We start from the raw sequence: 16,101 nt of genomic DNA, 5'->3' as shown, positions 1-16,101 counted from the left end.
AATGCTGAGAGTTGCTAGGTGATGCCCTATTCTCACAGAGCTTTAACCAGAGCGGCTGTCAGGGGAATAGGAGTCTCCTCTCAGCACCCTTCACAAACTACACTTCCCAGGGTTCTTTGGGGGAAGCCATGACTTTCTAAAGTAAAATAAAGGTCTGGTGTGGGTGTGGCTCCCTAATCAGCCAAGCCAAGCAGCTGTGAGTCTGGTTTTAGAACACTGACAGTTGGTTCTTACTGAGCATGCCCGGCCTTATCATTGAGTTCAATGCTAAATTTCTTAAATTAATTACAGATCAGCCAGGCATTTTTTAAACTTTTAAACTGCAAAAGATGAAGGTCAGTGGATGAGGCAAGGTCAGTAATAGGATTCAGGTACTCTGTGGACATGGCTGATTTTTAATGAATTTCAACACATTATGAGAACTGGTTTTTTCCTCTTTTTACACTTTGAACTCTTGATTCTCTCTGACTGTTTTGTGTATCGCCATGAAAATTGAGAGGGTTGTTAAGCAAGCTTTTCTGAGTTCAGGACTTAAGTTTTGTAAGGTTTTGTTTTGAAATGAGCTTATGGAAAGCATCAGAATGGCATGGGGGTATTTTTGATTTAACATTGCGGAATGCAATTCCACACTGATTCTCGTAGCTGTATAATAAGAACTAAAAGAAGAAATAAAAATGCAATTAAAAATCATACTGTACCTAGCACAGTGCATTACAATTGCTACAACAAGACAGAAAAATCATTAAGTGGTTTGCCAAGACCATCAGTAATTTTCAAGTGGTTGGGGGGGAGGAAGACTGGGAATCACTGAATTAGGGAACATAAAAAGTTAATTCTCATTTTGTTACTCTGTTATTATGGAATCTCTCCTGATAAAGACTTGCCAAAGCCCATCTTGTGCAACTGGCTTTTAATGAGCATAGTTAAATGGATGCCAGAGGATTTCAGTCATTCAAGATTTATTGTGAACTATTGTTTGTGAGTTGGTTTTACATTTATGTTACTGAGGTCTCTTGCAAACGTTTTGGAAGGAATCAGCTATGAATCCAAGGTTTGTATCCAAAGTAGTGTTGAGTATCATATCCCATCAATGCAAAGATTTCCACTTCTGCAACAAGACTCTCCCCCTCCCTTCATTCACCCCCTAAATCTGTTCTAAGAGTTCCCTCAGCCCTCCAGAGCAGATTTGGGAAGGGCCTGTGGGGTGGGGGAGGGAAAGATGGGGAAAGTACACAGAAATCTTTGCACTGACAGGATGCATTAGTTGGACATCACCCCAAATATGTGGAAAATAAGGTGCTACAACAGACCACTTTAGGGCTTACTAGTATTCAGTAGCCTTCATTTCTTTGAATGTCTGATAGTTTTTTCCCAATGGTAACTGCAGCATGCTAGTCACTACATCTGTAGACCATGATGTGCCTAAGAACAGGACAAAATCTGCCTCTGCCAGAAGCAGACCTGCTTCTAGCTGTAGTGGTACAAAACTACAGTGTAATCTAATACCAGTATTGCATTCCTCTACTTCAGCTGTTGGATGTCTTGAAGGAAGAAAAGGAGGCCCAAGATAGATTTTTTTCATCCAGAATGCATTTTTCTTCATCCAGAACCATCATAGTGTGTGTTGGATATTGTACAGAGTTATTCAGATATAATTGTCCTCCTTCTTTGTGCTGACAAAATTAAGTCCTGCAAAAATATTTCTCTCCTAAAGCATGATACGGCATAGGCTGTGTGCATTTTCTATTTTCTTTTTTCTTTTGCCTAATTATAAGACCTGTTTCTTGAAAGGTGAATCACCAAGCAGGGTATCTACTAAACGTCTGTTATCCTGGAGGCCCCTGCTCACTCTTAAGTATGAGTGCTCCCTAACAATGACAAGTTTAAAATGTGTCAATCTTGGTTGAATAAATGACATTATCTACTATATTATATTTTTGTAAGCATTAATGCTCCAGTTTGCATCACAGCACCCAGATGGCGCTGTGACCTACAGCGTGATGACCTGGGCAGTGGCGAGTGAGAGAATGAGTGAGCAGGAAGTGCCAGCTGCTGGCCTGGGCAGCAAGTGTTCACCAAAGCAGGGAGCTTGGTGACCCATGTGGGGTAGGTGGGGAGCTAAGAAACTCATTTAAGATGTGAAGGGGGAGCTTGGAGACCCATTTGGGTTGTAGGGAGGAGCTTGGAGACTTGTGGGGGTGGGGAAGGAACTTGGGGACCCTTTAAGGGTTTGTGGGAGAGCCTGGAGAACTGTGTGCGATGCGTTGGGAGCCTGGAGACCCATGTGGAGTGGGGGGAACTTGGAGACTCCTTGTGGGGTGGGGTAACAGCTGGTATAGCACAGTGGGGAGGAGAGCCTGGCTGGGAATCCAGTCTGTGAGTTCAAATTCCCGCTTGTGTCTCCTGGGTGTAAAGGGCCAGCTAAAGATCACCCCCATGGTGAGTGGCTCAGGGGTTATATGCCCTGCCACCTGTGCAGCCATGGGCAAGCTGCATAGTCCCAAGAAGTCCAGTTGCCCCCCAGCTGGCAGTTGCGGACAAGGAAGGGACTGGCTTGTGCAGCTGTGGCAAGCTGAGCAGGCCCTAGCCAGCTGGGGAGGACTAGCCTCAGAGGGAGGCAATGGTAAACGTCCTCTGAATACCGCTTATCATGAAAACCCTATTCATAGGGTAGCCATAAGTCGGGACCAACTTGAAGACAGTCTGTCCGTCCATGGGGAGTGGGGAACTTGGAGACCTGTTTGGGATGGGATGGGGAGCTTGGAGACCATTGGGGGGGGCACCACAGCCAGAGGGAGAGCAACCACAAGGCCTGCTAGTTGGTGGCCTGTTGGGAAGAGGAGGAATTTTCACAACCCATTTGGAAGCAGGGAGGAGAAGAGGAAGCTTCAGCATGTGCCAATGCCTGGAGGCACCAGGGTATTGTGGGGAGAGCAGGTTGCCTGGGGGGTCTGGTCTACAACACTCCCATCATGCCATCTCCAGTCAGGGGTGCTTGTGTTTGGGAATACCTGTGAATGTGTGTGTTTCTGTGGGAGTGCCTGTGGGGCAAGGCCTGTGGGGTGGGTGCTGAGGGGTGAGGTGCAAAGCGTGCAGGGGCAATACCCCTAGTTATTAATAAATGTGTATTGGATAAATGCTGGTATTTTCAAGAATTTGCCACCCAATATTAGAAGAACGGGCAAGATAACATATACAGTAGGGCTCTGCTTTTCAGCGGCCCACTAATACAGCAGTTTTCAATTAGAGTAGGCCCCACTCATACGGCGCTTGTTCCACTTTTGCGGCATTTTTCGGGCATCGGGCACTATTTTATTGACGGAGTTCCACTTTTTGATGGGTCTCGCTTTTAGGTGGGGTCTGGAACGTAATCCGCCGTATGAGTGGGGCCCTACTGTAGAGGGCAGAAACTGGACTGGGTTGTTTTCCCAAAGTGGTGGCCACAAGCCAAGAGTTCTGAACAAGCAAGATCTCAACAAAATCTTCATGCAGATTCAGAAATCTGCAAATGTTAGGAATTCATATCAATCTTCAAGCATTTTTATGTATCCCTTCCCCCACCAAGCCAACTTGTAACAAAAGCAGGGCTCTGCATTCCCTTCTATGAGAGGGAAATGATCTGCACACCCACAGATGTTTTTTATTTCATATTCAAAACAGTTTGCTCTTATAGAAGAGAATAGGACACACATAAACACACCATGTTCTCACTGTCAGCACACATGAATGCAGCTCCTGAACCTTGATCAACAATCTGCCCTTGGTGCCCAAACTCCCTAATAACATGCTCTCCTACTTGATCAGTTTTGTAGTCATTCCAACAGAGATTACCAATTGTGTGGTAGGAGCATGTTGCGCCCCCTTTAGCAATGGGAATAACACAGCCAGACACAGGTTTATGGGTGAAGTAAGGCCACAACTTTATTGATAAGAGCAAGTAAAGCGGGGTTGGCATGGCAGTAGGGCAAAGGTTGAGCTCAGCTTGCATTGGGACATAGATTTCCTAACTGGTGGAGAATGCACTTTGTGGGTGACGGGACCTGATGATTTATTATGTATTTATTTATTATTTGATTTATATCGCCCTTCCTCCCAGTAGGAGCCCAGGGCGGCATCATGATGTGCTATCACTCTCAGGGTATACTGTACAAATTAAAAAAAAAACATGTTTGCCCTATGGGGCCAGCCATTCTCTTCCTCCCCCCTGCATTTCCCCTGAGAGCAATGGGACATCTTCAAGTTCCATCATTCCCAGGGGCACTTGCTACATTCTTTACAAAGCACATGGCAGCAGGAGTATCTGTTTCCATGGTAGAATCATGGGCTGTACTTCAAGCCCTATGGCTGGCTTAATAATCTTAAAAACAAATGATTCCCCAACTGGAGATGGCATGATGGGGGGATTGTAGTCCAGACTCCTCATCCCCTGTGATCAACATTTCTCCCAGGAGAGGAGATGAACTGGGCCCCTCTCATCATTTGGAGCCGTCTGGTATCTACTATCCTGTCCCTCTTCCTCAAGGTAAAGGAGGTCTTTTGTCCTTGGGGGAGGGGCAATAGTCAGCACAGAGCAATGGCACTAACAGAATTGAGGCAGGGGGTGGGCTGTGCTAGCCTCAATTCTGCTTACAGTGATTTGAGCAAGGATATTTACGTGGCTGATTACTCCTGCATCGATTGAGTTTCTGGGGAGACAAATATTTGAAATGTGGGTTAGCAAAGAAATGAGGAGCTTTGACATCCGTGTATTCAGAATCATTCAGAAAACCAAGCACCATGCAAAACAAGAAAAAAGACAGCTCAACAACAACAGCATCATGATATATTACCCACCCAGGACATGTCACAGCAATTTAAAATGCAACATCAAACAGAGTTTAAAGCAAATTACAATCACAAGAATAGGGTGGGTCCTAAAAAAATGCATCTCAGGTGTCAAAGGCCAGGGTAAAGAAGTGTGTCTTCAGCATACAACAAAAACTGTATAGTGAAGGTGCCATACACCCCTGTGTAGGGAGGGAATTCCACAGCTTAGGGGCTGCCACAGAGAACACCCACTCCTAGGCCGCCACCACCTATGCTTCTGAAGGCATTGGAACTACCAAGAGGGCTCCATCTCCTGATCATTAGTGACGTAATTCTTCAGTGGCTCATTCTGATGAGACCCTTTGTGGCATCAGAGCTGCTGCAGCATGTCTGGCCAAACCCGGTCTGATCATGTTGGAAGAGCCAGTGCGTTGTAGTGATTAGAGTGTCAGACTGGGACCTGGGAGACCAGAGTTCAAATCCCTGCTCAACCATGAAGCCACTGGATGACCATGGGCTAGTCACTTTCTCTCAGCCTAACCCACCTCACAGGATGGTTGCGAGGATAACATGGGGAGGGGAAGAACTATGTTTGTACACCACCTTGAGCTCCTTGAAGAAAACGTGGGATATAAATGTAATAATAAATAAACTAAATAAATAAATAAGTCACTGGTAATATGGGAAGAAGTAGCAATGTGGCTCCTACCCACGCCAGGCTTGCCCCTCCCACGTATTAAGGCAAAAGGAGCTAGAAGGAACCAAACTTGGGCTCCATCTTTGTTACATGGAGCCTCTTGTGGTCCAAGGACATAAAATTGCAATGGCTTCCATACCACTAAGATTTGAAGGAGCCGTGAGTGGCCTTTGGCAAGCTACTCTCCTTTGTGTTGGCATGGCTCCTTTGGATCCTAAAATACTAGGTGTGCAACATGGGAGCTAAGAGGTGACTCCTGGCATATCAGGGACTGAAGCCTATTGGGAAGAACCTATGGAACAAATGGAAAATACTGTTTATAATAAATGAAAATTATATTGCATTTTTCCATACCATTTTTCCCTTCCAGTGAGCAACGAGGTCACCAGAATTTGCATTGTTATATTGAAGAAGGAGATTTAGGTTATTAGATCAAGGAAGTAGAGTTCTGTTAAACAGGGAGGAGACACTGTTTTAAACACTCAGGGGATGATTGTGATGTTTCATTGTTACTTGGGTTGTATAAACAGTTAATAAGGTAAGGCTTTGTATGGGGTTAGAGTACGTATGATAAGGAGGGGGGAGTGAGCGAGTGTCGGGAGGATGAGCTGGGCTCCTGGGGGGTTGTCAGAAGAGGATTCAAATGGCTGGCAGAGGGAGGAGGGAGGAACTTACCCTCTGTGGAGCGAAGCCGAAACAGAGGACATGCCAGAGATAGGGTCGCCTAGCAACGGGGAGCCTGAGAGCCTTGAAGTTTTAGAATCCCCCCCAGACATTCCCAGGCCCTCCCTTCTCCGCAGCTCAGAGCAAGAGGGAGGGCTGATCACAGCAGAAAGGCGGAGAGATGGTTTACCCTCAGCTCCTCCTTTATCACCCATAGGGGAATCGGACACTTCAGAAGAGGAGGAGGTGATGCCTCCCCCCTCACCACGCACACGCAGACGGTTGAAAAGACAGGAGAGAAGGGGGGGAAGGCGGGCAGTACCTGAGGGGGAGTTAAGGAGGAGCGAAAGGTTGCACGCCCGTTTAGCCCCTTCTTAAAGAACAGGCGGGAAGCAGCCCCTTGCTCTGTCAACTTTCTCCCAATGTCACAGGACCTGTATCCCTGTATTGCTTCATGAGAAAGCGCAGTCTTTGTTGGACATTACTCTAATAAAACACGAATTAACTACAACCTCTGGTCTGGTTCCTGAATCGCATCCTGGGCCTGACAGCGAGTTAGAATGTTGAGGAATGCTATGTGCTGAATGGGGTATGGGTGTCTGTTGGTGTTAGAGACCTGACAGTTGGGGCTGAGTACTTGAGAGAGAAAGGTTTGGATTATATAGGGTGATGGTTGGAAGGGTAGGTTAGGTAGGATTTTAATGTCGTTGCCCGAGGAGAATTTACCAAGTGCAACAAATAAGAAACTAGTCAACACTGTGCTGTAGCCATGTGCTTTCAGAACCAACATATTAAGTAATCCTGTTTATATTTGTTCCTTCTGTTTCATAAATAAATTCTATTTTATTTTAACACATGTCTGATTCTTGGCTTAGCTATCATAGAGAACAAGCAGGATGATAAAGAGTGAATATAAGCGGATACAGTTATTTATGGTGGCAGCTAACTACCCAGTGGAGTGAAATAGTTACTGGTTTCAGAGGAGCAACCCATAGCTGGGATCTTTATTGGCAGTAAAGTATCTAGAGGGGTTGGGGCATTCTCTTGCCAGAGCCGTCTGTAAGCAAGAGCTGGGAGGAATAAATAAGGACCCTAGTAACAGCTTTATTTAACCCTTAGTGCAATAAAGTATCTCTACCTGCTCAAGGCAGAGTGTTGGCAGGGGAGATACGACAATGATCTGCACTCATGCATTCGTGTTTGTTCCTGAACTTCTGAATACAGAAGGTGTTTTTTAATAGAGCAGTAAAGGGATGAATAACATCACAAGCAAATATATGTAATTTTATATTAGTTTTTTTCTTAGGGGAAAGTGAACTTAAGTTTCGGAATGGCTTTTTTCTAAAAATTCAAGCTGTACTGTGATCACTTATATCTCAAAGTTGGATAACCTATAGTTGCTTTACAGCACAATGCTATTCTTGTCTACTCAGAAGTAAGTCCCATGGATCTCAATTGTGCTTACTCCCAGGTAAGTATATATAGGATTGCACCTTAAGTAATAGGCTTCAGTTCAGGAATACACAACTCAGGGTGGAGGACTACTCAAATAATATGAATTTTAGCTTTTCTGAGTTGTACATTGTTTGACAGTGTTCCCGTTTCTGGCTTTTCAGATTCTCCGCAGTATGCTGCTGTTCCCTACAATAGAGCGCATGGCTCAATCCCCACAAGGCAAGTTCATGACACCTCTGCTCTGCCAGCTACGTTACATTCTGTACATGCCCATATTCCTGATGACTCTTCTGCCAGAAAGAGTCAAAAGCTCCCTGCTGCGTTTCGCACTACAAGGACCGAAATACGATGAATCTTCAATTGCAACGTCTATAGATCTGATTAATATGGATTGTGTTGGTGAGTAGAGTCAGTGCACAATACTTCTTCTTTCCCCCCTAAATATTCCTGTCTAACATGCTGTTTTGCAGGAGATGGATGTTTTGCTGACAATAATCTAGTGATAAGATTTTTAAATGATTTATTTAATGGTTCTGGTTGTTCACCAATACAGAATTGAGGGGAAATGAAAATGCCTTGTCTTCAAAAAAAGAATACTTAATTAGTGGATGGCAAAATGATAGATTTACAAAATAGATTTTTAGGGCCATTCTTTCCGTATGTAAAATGATCTACAATATTTAATTAAGAACATAAGACTGATTGAATAGTAGAGTTGGAAGGGGCCTATGAATCAGACCGAAGTATATCTAGTCCAGCATTATATTCCCACAGTGGCCAATCAGTTGTCTGTGGCCTACAAAGTTTTTAAACCCCATAGCATACAAGGTGTGACTTGCTGGCTTCAGGCTGTGATTGTTGTTTAACTCTTAGTTGCTCTGGGTTCAAATTCCTTATAATACAATGTAGCCATGGAAACTGATGAGAGGTTGCAACCTATCAGGTTTTGGAATCTTGGAGAAGATATTAATCTCTTTCTCTTTAGCACTTTTCCCTCTACATATCCAGCCTCTGCAACCTACAGTGGCCCAGTTCGCATCATGGCTAAACGTGAGTATGTGTGTGTGAGGGTACTCACAGTAAAGACTGTGCTCACTTCATGCTGGTTGTCCTGTGCCATGCTACCCAAAGCTAAGCCATGGTTTGGCTTAGCATTACATCCAAACCCAGGCTCATGGTTTGTCTTCTCCAGACAAATTACAATTGGTAAGCCAAGAACAAAACTTGGCTATGCTCATTGTTTGCTTAGAGTGACACAAACCATGAGACTCTGTTCACATGTAACACTAAGCCAAACTATGGCTTAGTTCTGGATAGTGCAGCAGCAGGACAACCAAGGAAGAAATAAAGTGGCCACAACTTTACTGTGACTACCCATACATTTACTTATTTGCGCTTAGACATGGTTTAGCTTAGTGTTCTGTGTAAACCAGGCCAGTGTCTTCAACCTGAACTTCTCTCCTCACCAGTGCTTTATGGGTAGCTGTGGAACAACCACAATTTCAGCTGTCTGTTTGACCCAGTGTACTACTAGTGTTCAGGTAAACCTCAGTAGTACCATTGATACCTTGAGAAATCAGTTAATTCAGGGGATGAAAAGAACACTGTTCCTTGCCCTTAGAGCAGTCTTTGGAACTAGACTACAACTCCAATCAGTCCCAGCCAGAATGGCCAATGGCCAGGAATTATGGGAACTGTAGTCCAGCAACTTGCGGGTACCCAAAGGTTCAAAAAAACTGCCTTAAAGTTAACATTTTTTGCCAGTATAGTTTGTCTATTCAACAGAAGGGCTTTCCTGAGCCCAGAGCTTGGGAAACTTACGTTTTGAACTACAGCTCCCATTAGTCCCAGCCAGCATGGCCACTGGATTGGGCTGATGGGAGGTGTAGTTCAAAAAAGTAACTTTTCCAAGCTCTGCCTGAGCCTTTGTATTATAGTTGAATAGCTTGATATATGCAATTAGAAATTTCAACCACTACCATTATGGAGACTTATAACTGGCTAGAGGATGTAAGAAAATTAGCGGTAAGTAAAAATGTGGTGGGGTTTTTTTAGGGGAAATGGAAAAATAAACACTTTGAGGGAGATGTGGAATTCACCTAAAAAACTGCATGTGTTGAAGGATTGTTTATTTATTTTGCAAATATTAAGCCAGAAGATTCCTTTATCTTTTATTTATCATATCTTTACTACACCTGTTCTCTAGGACTCTCTGGTCCTTTTACCTCCCTAATTTATATTTCCACCCCTCAACCCTTGCTGATTATTTTTTCTCAGTTAAATGTGTGGTTGAAAGGGCTATAACTTGTGATATCAGTCTACTAGGATAATTATCTATACTTCTGTATAGCCTATAGTCATGAGGGAAAGTTAGCTATTGATTTATCTTTTGTAATGTGTTGCTCCTTCTCATACTGCAGATTGTATGCAAAGGTGCTTTTCACAAAAGCCAATACATTTTTTAAAAATATATTTGAGCAGCTAAACTTTCATACTTGAGCAGGCTTGGACAACTGCAAGAGTCTATATTCTCCAGTCACTAGTATAGAGACCAGAAAAAGCTCATCCAACTGTGTTTTGGGCAGTATCCATTGCCCTTGTTCCATTAACATAAGGATTTGTGCTTGCGCAATGGAACTTCACCCCCTCTCCTCCTCCTGTCCACGCCCCATGCTTTCCCCAAATCTGCTCTGGAGTGTTTGGAGAAAATCCAGAACAGATTTAGGGGGCACATGCGGGGAGCAGAAGGGAGAAAGTTCCATTGCCCAGTTGAAAATCCTTGCACTGATGGAACAAGAGACTTGGAGCTACTTTGGATACAAGCCTAAATATGTCCAAATACACTCACTTAGTATTAGATCATCCATTGGGATGGCAAAGGAACAAACATGTATCCTGAAAGACCCCTTCATGTGTCATATTGACTGAACAACATGCATGCAGACTTACTGCTCAAGTGAGATTATGAACATATTTTTTTTAAACACAGCTTGATTAATTTAGTAGGAAGGACAAGATAAAACCTGGATGACCAGATAATGGTTCTTTGGTGACTGTACTGGGCCCGCAGGTTGACAGTAGTCCATGCCTGAGATACTTTTCAGAGCCCAAACATGCCCTTGTTCATTGATGGTCCTCATTGTAGCACAGTGGAATCCAAAGCAAGGGCAGAAATTGTTTTGTTCTGATTAAGGGAATGGTTTCAGACACAAGGAGAAGGAACGCTATAGTATTTGGTTGAAGCACTGGAAACTTAGCCTGTGCAATACAGTGAAAGCTCATTTGAATCTAGTAGCATTGCACCATTTCAGGATTTGGTCCTCTCTCTGACGGATTTCGAAATCTCTTTATGTAATTAGCCCATATTGAGAGTGACTGGTTTTATTTGGCTGTACTTCACTAGCTGCCTTTAAATAAAATTAAGTACTCGTTGATTTCAATGAATGGCCTTCCCTGGAAATGAATCATTGCGGTTGACTGAGTTCAAAGGAAATGCCCACAATCATTAAGACTTTGAGAGTGAAAAAGTTTTATATAGTAACAAACTCTTAGACCTTCCTGTATAGGTAAGTAATCTAGGAAGTGGCATGGCCTGTAGCATATGCTTCAGATTAGAATAACTGACACTATCTTGGTCAGCAATCTTGCCTATTTTAGCTCGGGTTTAGCCTTTCTGTGAGTTTGTACGGTGAAAGAAAATGGGAACAAACTTTGTTAGAAGCATATCCTCTTGCCCTTTAAGAACCCGTTAGGTATGGTTCAGAAATATTCAGCAAATGAATTTATTCCTCCTCTCCAGGAAGTTTGTGTCAACTCATTAAAAATGTGTGTATGTTACCTTTGGCATTAGCATCTGTCTCATTGCTGTAATTGCAATAAAGACGGTGAGGAAGGGCAGAATAGATGGTAAAAGTTTCCTTAAAAGTTATGCATCTGTTAGCACAAACTAACCTGCCAGGGACTTGTTACCACGTCCGGAGCTTGCTCACAACAATATGTTTTCTCTCCTCGTGAAAGGAAATGAGATTTAGAAAACTTAATTATAACAAGACCTAAGCACCCAGCCCTGTTTCCACCAAGGCCAAAAAGCAAAGCCCCATTAAGAAGGAGCAGGGCCCAAAGCAAAATTCTGGTTGTGTTGTAGTTAATGGGAGAGTTTCACTGGAATCAAGATTTTGCTCCTAGGTGTGTAAGAAGAGTCAACAATTGAAATCACTCTCCTGTATTAGGAGAAAATCCCTGTGCTGCTCATTACCTACTTTGATGCTAATCCAGATAATGTTTACATTAAAATGATTATTTCTTCAAACCATATACAAATTATATATTTCTTACATTTTACTGCCCACTCCAACTTGGAAAGCTGCTCCAGAAGGATACTATGGTCAGTGGTCTTGAAAGTCCCTGAGAGAATCTGTAAGGTCGTACTCTCCCTGTCTCTCTCCCAGTAAAAGTCATAGGATGGCCATGGCAGTCTCAGTACCAAAACCAGCATTAATCCCAATCAAAATGGATTCAGTGAGAAGCCCTAAACGTTTAGAAAACAGTGATATACCATGTTACTGTTGCTGTTAATATTGGTAAAACATTTATTGAGCACCAACAAATTCTCATTGTCATATAGAACACAAAAGGAATGAAGCCGGTGAAAGAGAAAAATGGACAACTTAAGATTTTTCTCCAGTTGTGTATAAATTCTTACATACAAGCTAGAAAGTAAGCTTCCACAAAAAGAAATCAAGAAGCAAAAATAGTTTGGGTTGCATCTGACCAAGTAGATCTAGTGTAATCAATGGACCATAATTGGTTGTGTCAATTGATTGCAATGAGTCTATTCTGAGTATGACATAGTTGGATGCAATTCATTGTTACTTGCAGTATCTTTTAAAAGAGCAATAAATATTCTTATCAATTTTCATAATTTACCATCTTTAACAAATCTTTTTCAGCAGACATGTAGGTCTTCATTTTCAGGTGAAGGCAGACGGGTCTGTATCTATACAGCCCAGAATTTATTGTCCACTAGCTTGACTGGCAAACTTCCTCCATTTGTTTCTGTAAAATTTCCACAAAAGCACAGACATTACATAATGGGTAAACATTGCAAGTCTTTTTTAGAGAGGCAGGCTTGTAGGTCAGAGGTTAACGTCTGGATGACAATGAAGATACAGATAAGCACAGTAAGCAAAAAAAAAAAAACACCTCCCTCTGAATAGCCTATATGTGGTTGTTCTTTGCAATCTTGAATCTGTGGCTTCTCTTGAGGAATTTCCTTGTTTGTATAACCTGTTTATTGACCAGGGGAGTAATGGAGACGGTTTATTTTATGATACTTGGAAATTGTGGAAGGGACTGTGGGGGAGGGAAATCTTATCTTGGGAAACAGCATTTGAAATAGATTTTTACTCCATTTTTAAATAACAGTCCTCTTCCTACTTTACATTAAGAAAAGCATAATGATGGGTGTAAAACAAATCTAGTTGCTGGCTATATTGGGCAGGGGCAAGGGGCAAAGCCCCTTCTCATTTCCTTTTCTTCTTTTTTGCCTTTAAGCATTGTGGTGAGGTTAAAAGCCAGTGCACCACTTTTCCAGGCTGCAGGTAGAGACTTCAGAAAGCCTACATGCCTGTAGTTAAGAGATTGAAATGGAAATGGACTGCCTTCAAGTCGATCCTAACTTATGGAGATCCTATGAACAGGGTTTTCATGTTAAGTGGTATTCAGAGGAGGTTTACCATTGCCTCCCTCTGAGGCTAGTCCTCCCCAGCTGGCTAGGGCCTGCTCAGCTTGCCACAGCTGCGCAAGCCAGCCCCTTCCATGTCTGCAACTGCCAGCTGGGGGGCAACTGGGCTCCTTGGGACTATGCAGCTTGCCCACAGCTGCACAGGTGGCAGGGCACGTAACCTCTGAGCCACTCACTATGCGGTTGATCTTTAGCTGGCCCTTGATACCCGGGAGACACGAGCAGGGATTTGAACTCACAGACTCTGGATTCCCAGCCAGGCTCTCCTCCCCACTGGGCTATACCAGCTGTACAGTTAAGAGATTAGCTGAGGCTAAAATGTCCCTTTCATTTGTTTCAGGGCATGATTTAGTGGTGGGACAGGTGGGTGGGTGGTACACAGACTGCTGTTTTCCTGTTGATGACATTAAGAGAAGGATGTGATCTACATTTACGCAGGAGTGGAACTTGTTACACAGTTGGGGGTCTGGTTTTATTTTAATATTGAAGGATGTGTGAGAGACATCATAAATGTCCACTTGGGATCGGCTTAACTCTAAATCGTTCAAATGCTGGTGATGTGTAATGTAAGACCCTTGAAGCAAAGGATTTGTGGGCACATTGAGATAAGTTGCTACAACTGTACTTTTTTTTTTTTTACAGAGACTTTCCAACCTAGTGTGTTGAGTACAGATGAGTTAGATGTTGGACTATGAAAATACATAGGCATAAAATAAATTATTGCCAAGTATTAAAAGGGGTGGGAGTAGTTGGAAAGGAGATAGAAAATTATGTTCAATGATAAAAAAAATATGAAAAATCGTGGATCCGAAGGTTAAAGTGATGGAAACCCTTTCATGCCTGTGGAAAATATGTCTTTGCATATACACAAGTCATTGGCAACGTGCTACATAAAGTTTGTACATGAAAGTGGCAGTTCAGAATAGTACAGCAGGCCAATTTACAACCTGCACGATGCCATATTCAATGTGGATTTAAAGTTCATTTGTGTGAAGGGCTGTAGATTAGAGCACACAGTTCAGTGCCTGGCATCTCCAGGTAGGACAAGGAAAGACTCCTGCCACACAGCCTGTCCTTCATCTCTTAAACAAGCCTGCTGCCCTCAAGTGTGCTGGAGATGCTGTCTTGTTGCCAGTATTGAAGTAAGATTCTAGTGCCTGTCGAGTTCACGTCTCTACATGGAAAATGGGAGGGCATTTTGCTCTTTACCACAGGTCGCAAAATGTCTTCAGGTGGCTCCAAGTGGTCTGGCTCAATTTAAGGCAGATTCCTATGTTCTTAATATGCCACTACTTTATACACATTTGGCAGAACTTCCATAATACATGTGGGTTAACTTATGTGTTGAAGATGAGGCAAGGCAAGTAGATGACTGCTTCACCAGATAGCCATCTCTGAGTTGATCCATTCAGCCCATGTTGAATATGACAGTTTTGTCATGTAAGCTGGTACTTTTGTAATTCAAGTACTTCAAGTACAGATTTATTTATTTATTTTATTTATTTAATTACATTTCTAGACCGCCCTATAGCAGAAAGCTCTCAGGGCGGTGTACAACAAATAAAATCACAATTAAAATATGAGCAAGTGTGAAAAATATAGTACAATTATAAAAACATTAAACATGATAAAAGTCTGAAATAGAATTGCCATTGAGTTTATAAATTAAGATCCATATTTGGTTTAAAATATTAAATTTAAAATGTTTAAATTGCTGGGCGAAAAGGTAGGTTTTTACCTGGCGCCGAAAAGATAACAGAGAAGGCGCCAGGCGTATCTCGTCTGGGAGGGCATTCCATAGTTCGGGGGCCACCACCGAGAAGGCCCTAGATCTAGTTGTTGATCTCCGGGCCTCTATATGAGTTGGGACCCGGAGAAGGGCCTTCGACGTCGAGCGTAGTGAACGGGTAGGTACATAGCGAGAGAGGCGTTCCACCAGGTATTGCGGTCCGATGCCGTTTAGGGCTTTATAGGTAAGAACCAACACTTTGAATCTGGCCCGGAAACATACTGGTAGCCAGTGCAGCTGCGCCAGGACAGGCGTTATATGGTCAAATTTCTTTCTCCCAGTGAGAACTCTGGCCGCAGCATTTTGTACTAGCTGAAGTTTCCGAACCGTCTTCACAGGTAGCCCCACGTAGAGTGCATTACAGTAGTCCAATCTAGAGGTTACCATAGCATGGATAACTGAGGCAGGATTCTCCCTGTTCAGATAGGGTCGTAGTTGGGCTACCAGCCGAAGCTGGTAGAATGCATTCCGTGCCACCGAGGCTACCTGAGCCTCAAGTGACAGGAGCGGATCTAATAAGACCCCCAAACTACGTACCTGCTCCTTTAGGGGGAGTGTAACCCCATCTAGGGCAGGTCGAACGTCAACCATCTGGGCAGAGGGCCCTCCCACCAACAGCATCTCAGTCTTGTTAGGATTGAGTTTCAGTTTATTAGCTCTCATCCAGCCCATTATCGCGGCCAGGCAGCGGTCTAGTACATCAACAGCCTCACCTGACGAAGATGAAAAGGAGTAGTAGAGCTGCGTATCATCAGCATATTGCTGGAAACGCACTCCAAAACTCCTGATGACCTCACCCAGCGGCTTCATATAGATATTAAAAAGCATGGGGGACAGAACTGAACCCTGCGGGACCCCATATTGGAGTACCCAGGGACTCGAGTAATGTTCCCCCAGCATCACCTTCTGGAGACGATTCCGGAGATAGGAGCAGAGCCACCGCCAAGC

General features: G+C 43.4%; 1 protein-coding gene across 1 annotated transcript in view; it reads left to right on the top strand.

Annotated features, from left to right (window-relative positions):
* The window catches only part of LDAH (lipid droplet associated hydrolase), a 157,455-nt gene that overhangs the window by 106,757 nt on the left and 34,597 nt on the right, over window positions 1–16,101 (top strand). Inside the window, exon 5 of the mRNA XM_061622689.1 lies at window positions 7,783–8,020. Coding sequence (XP_061478673.1) covers window positions 7,783–8,020 — 238 coding nt within the window. The remainder of the gene's footprint in view (window positions 1–7,782; window positions 8,021–16,101) is intronic.

The sequence above is a fragment of the Rhineura floridana genome, chromosome 4 (genome assembly GCF_030035675.1).
Source record: "Rhineura floridana isolate rRhiFlo1 chromosome 4, rRhiFlo1.hap2, whole genome shotgun sequence".
NCBI lineage: Eukaryota > Metazoa > Chordata > Lepidosauria > Squamata > Rhineuridae > Rhineura > Rhineura floridana.
This window is presented reverse-complemented; position numbering and strand designations above follow the sequence as displayed.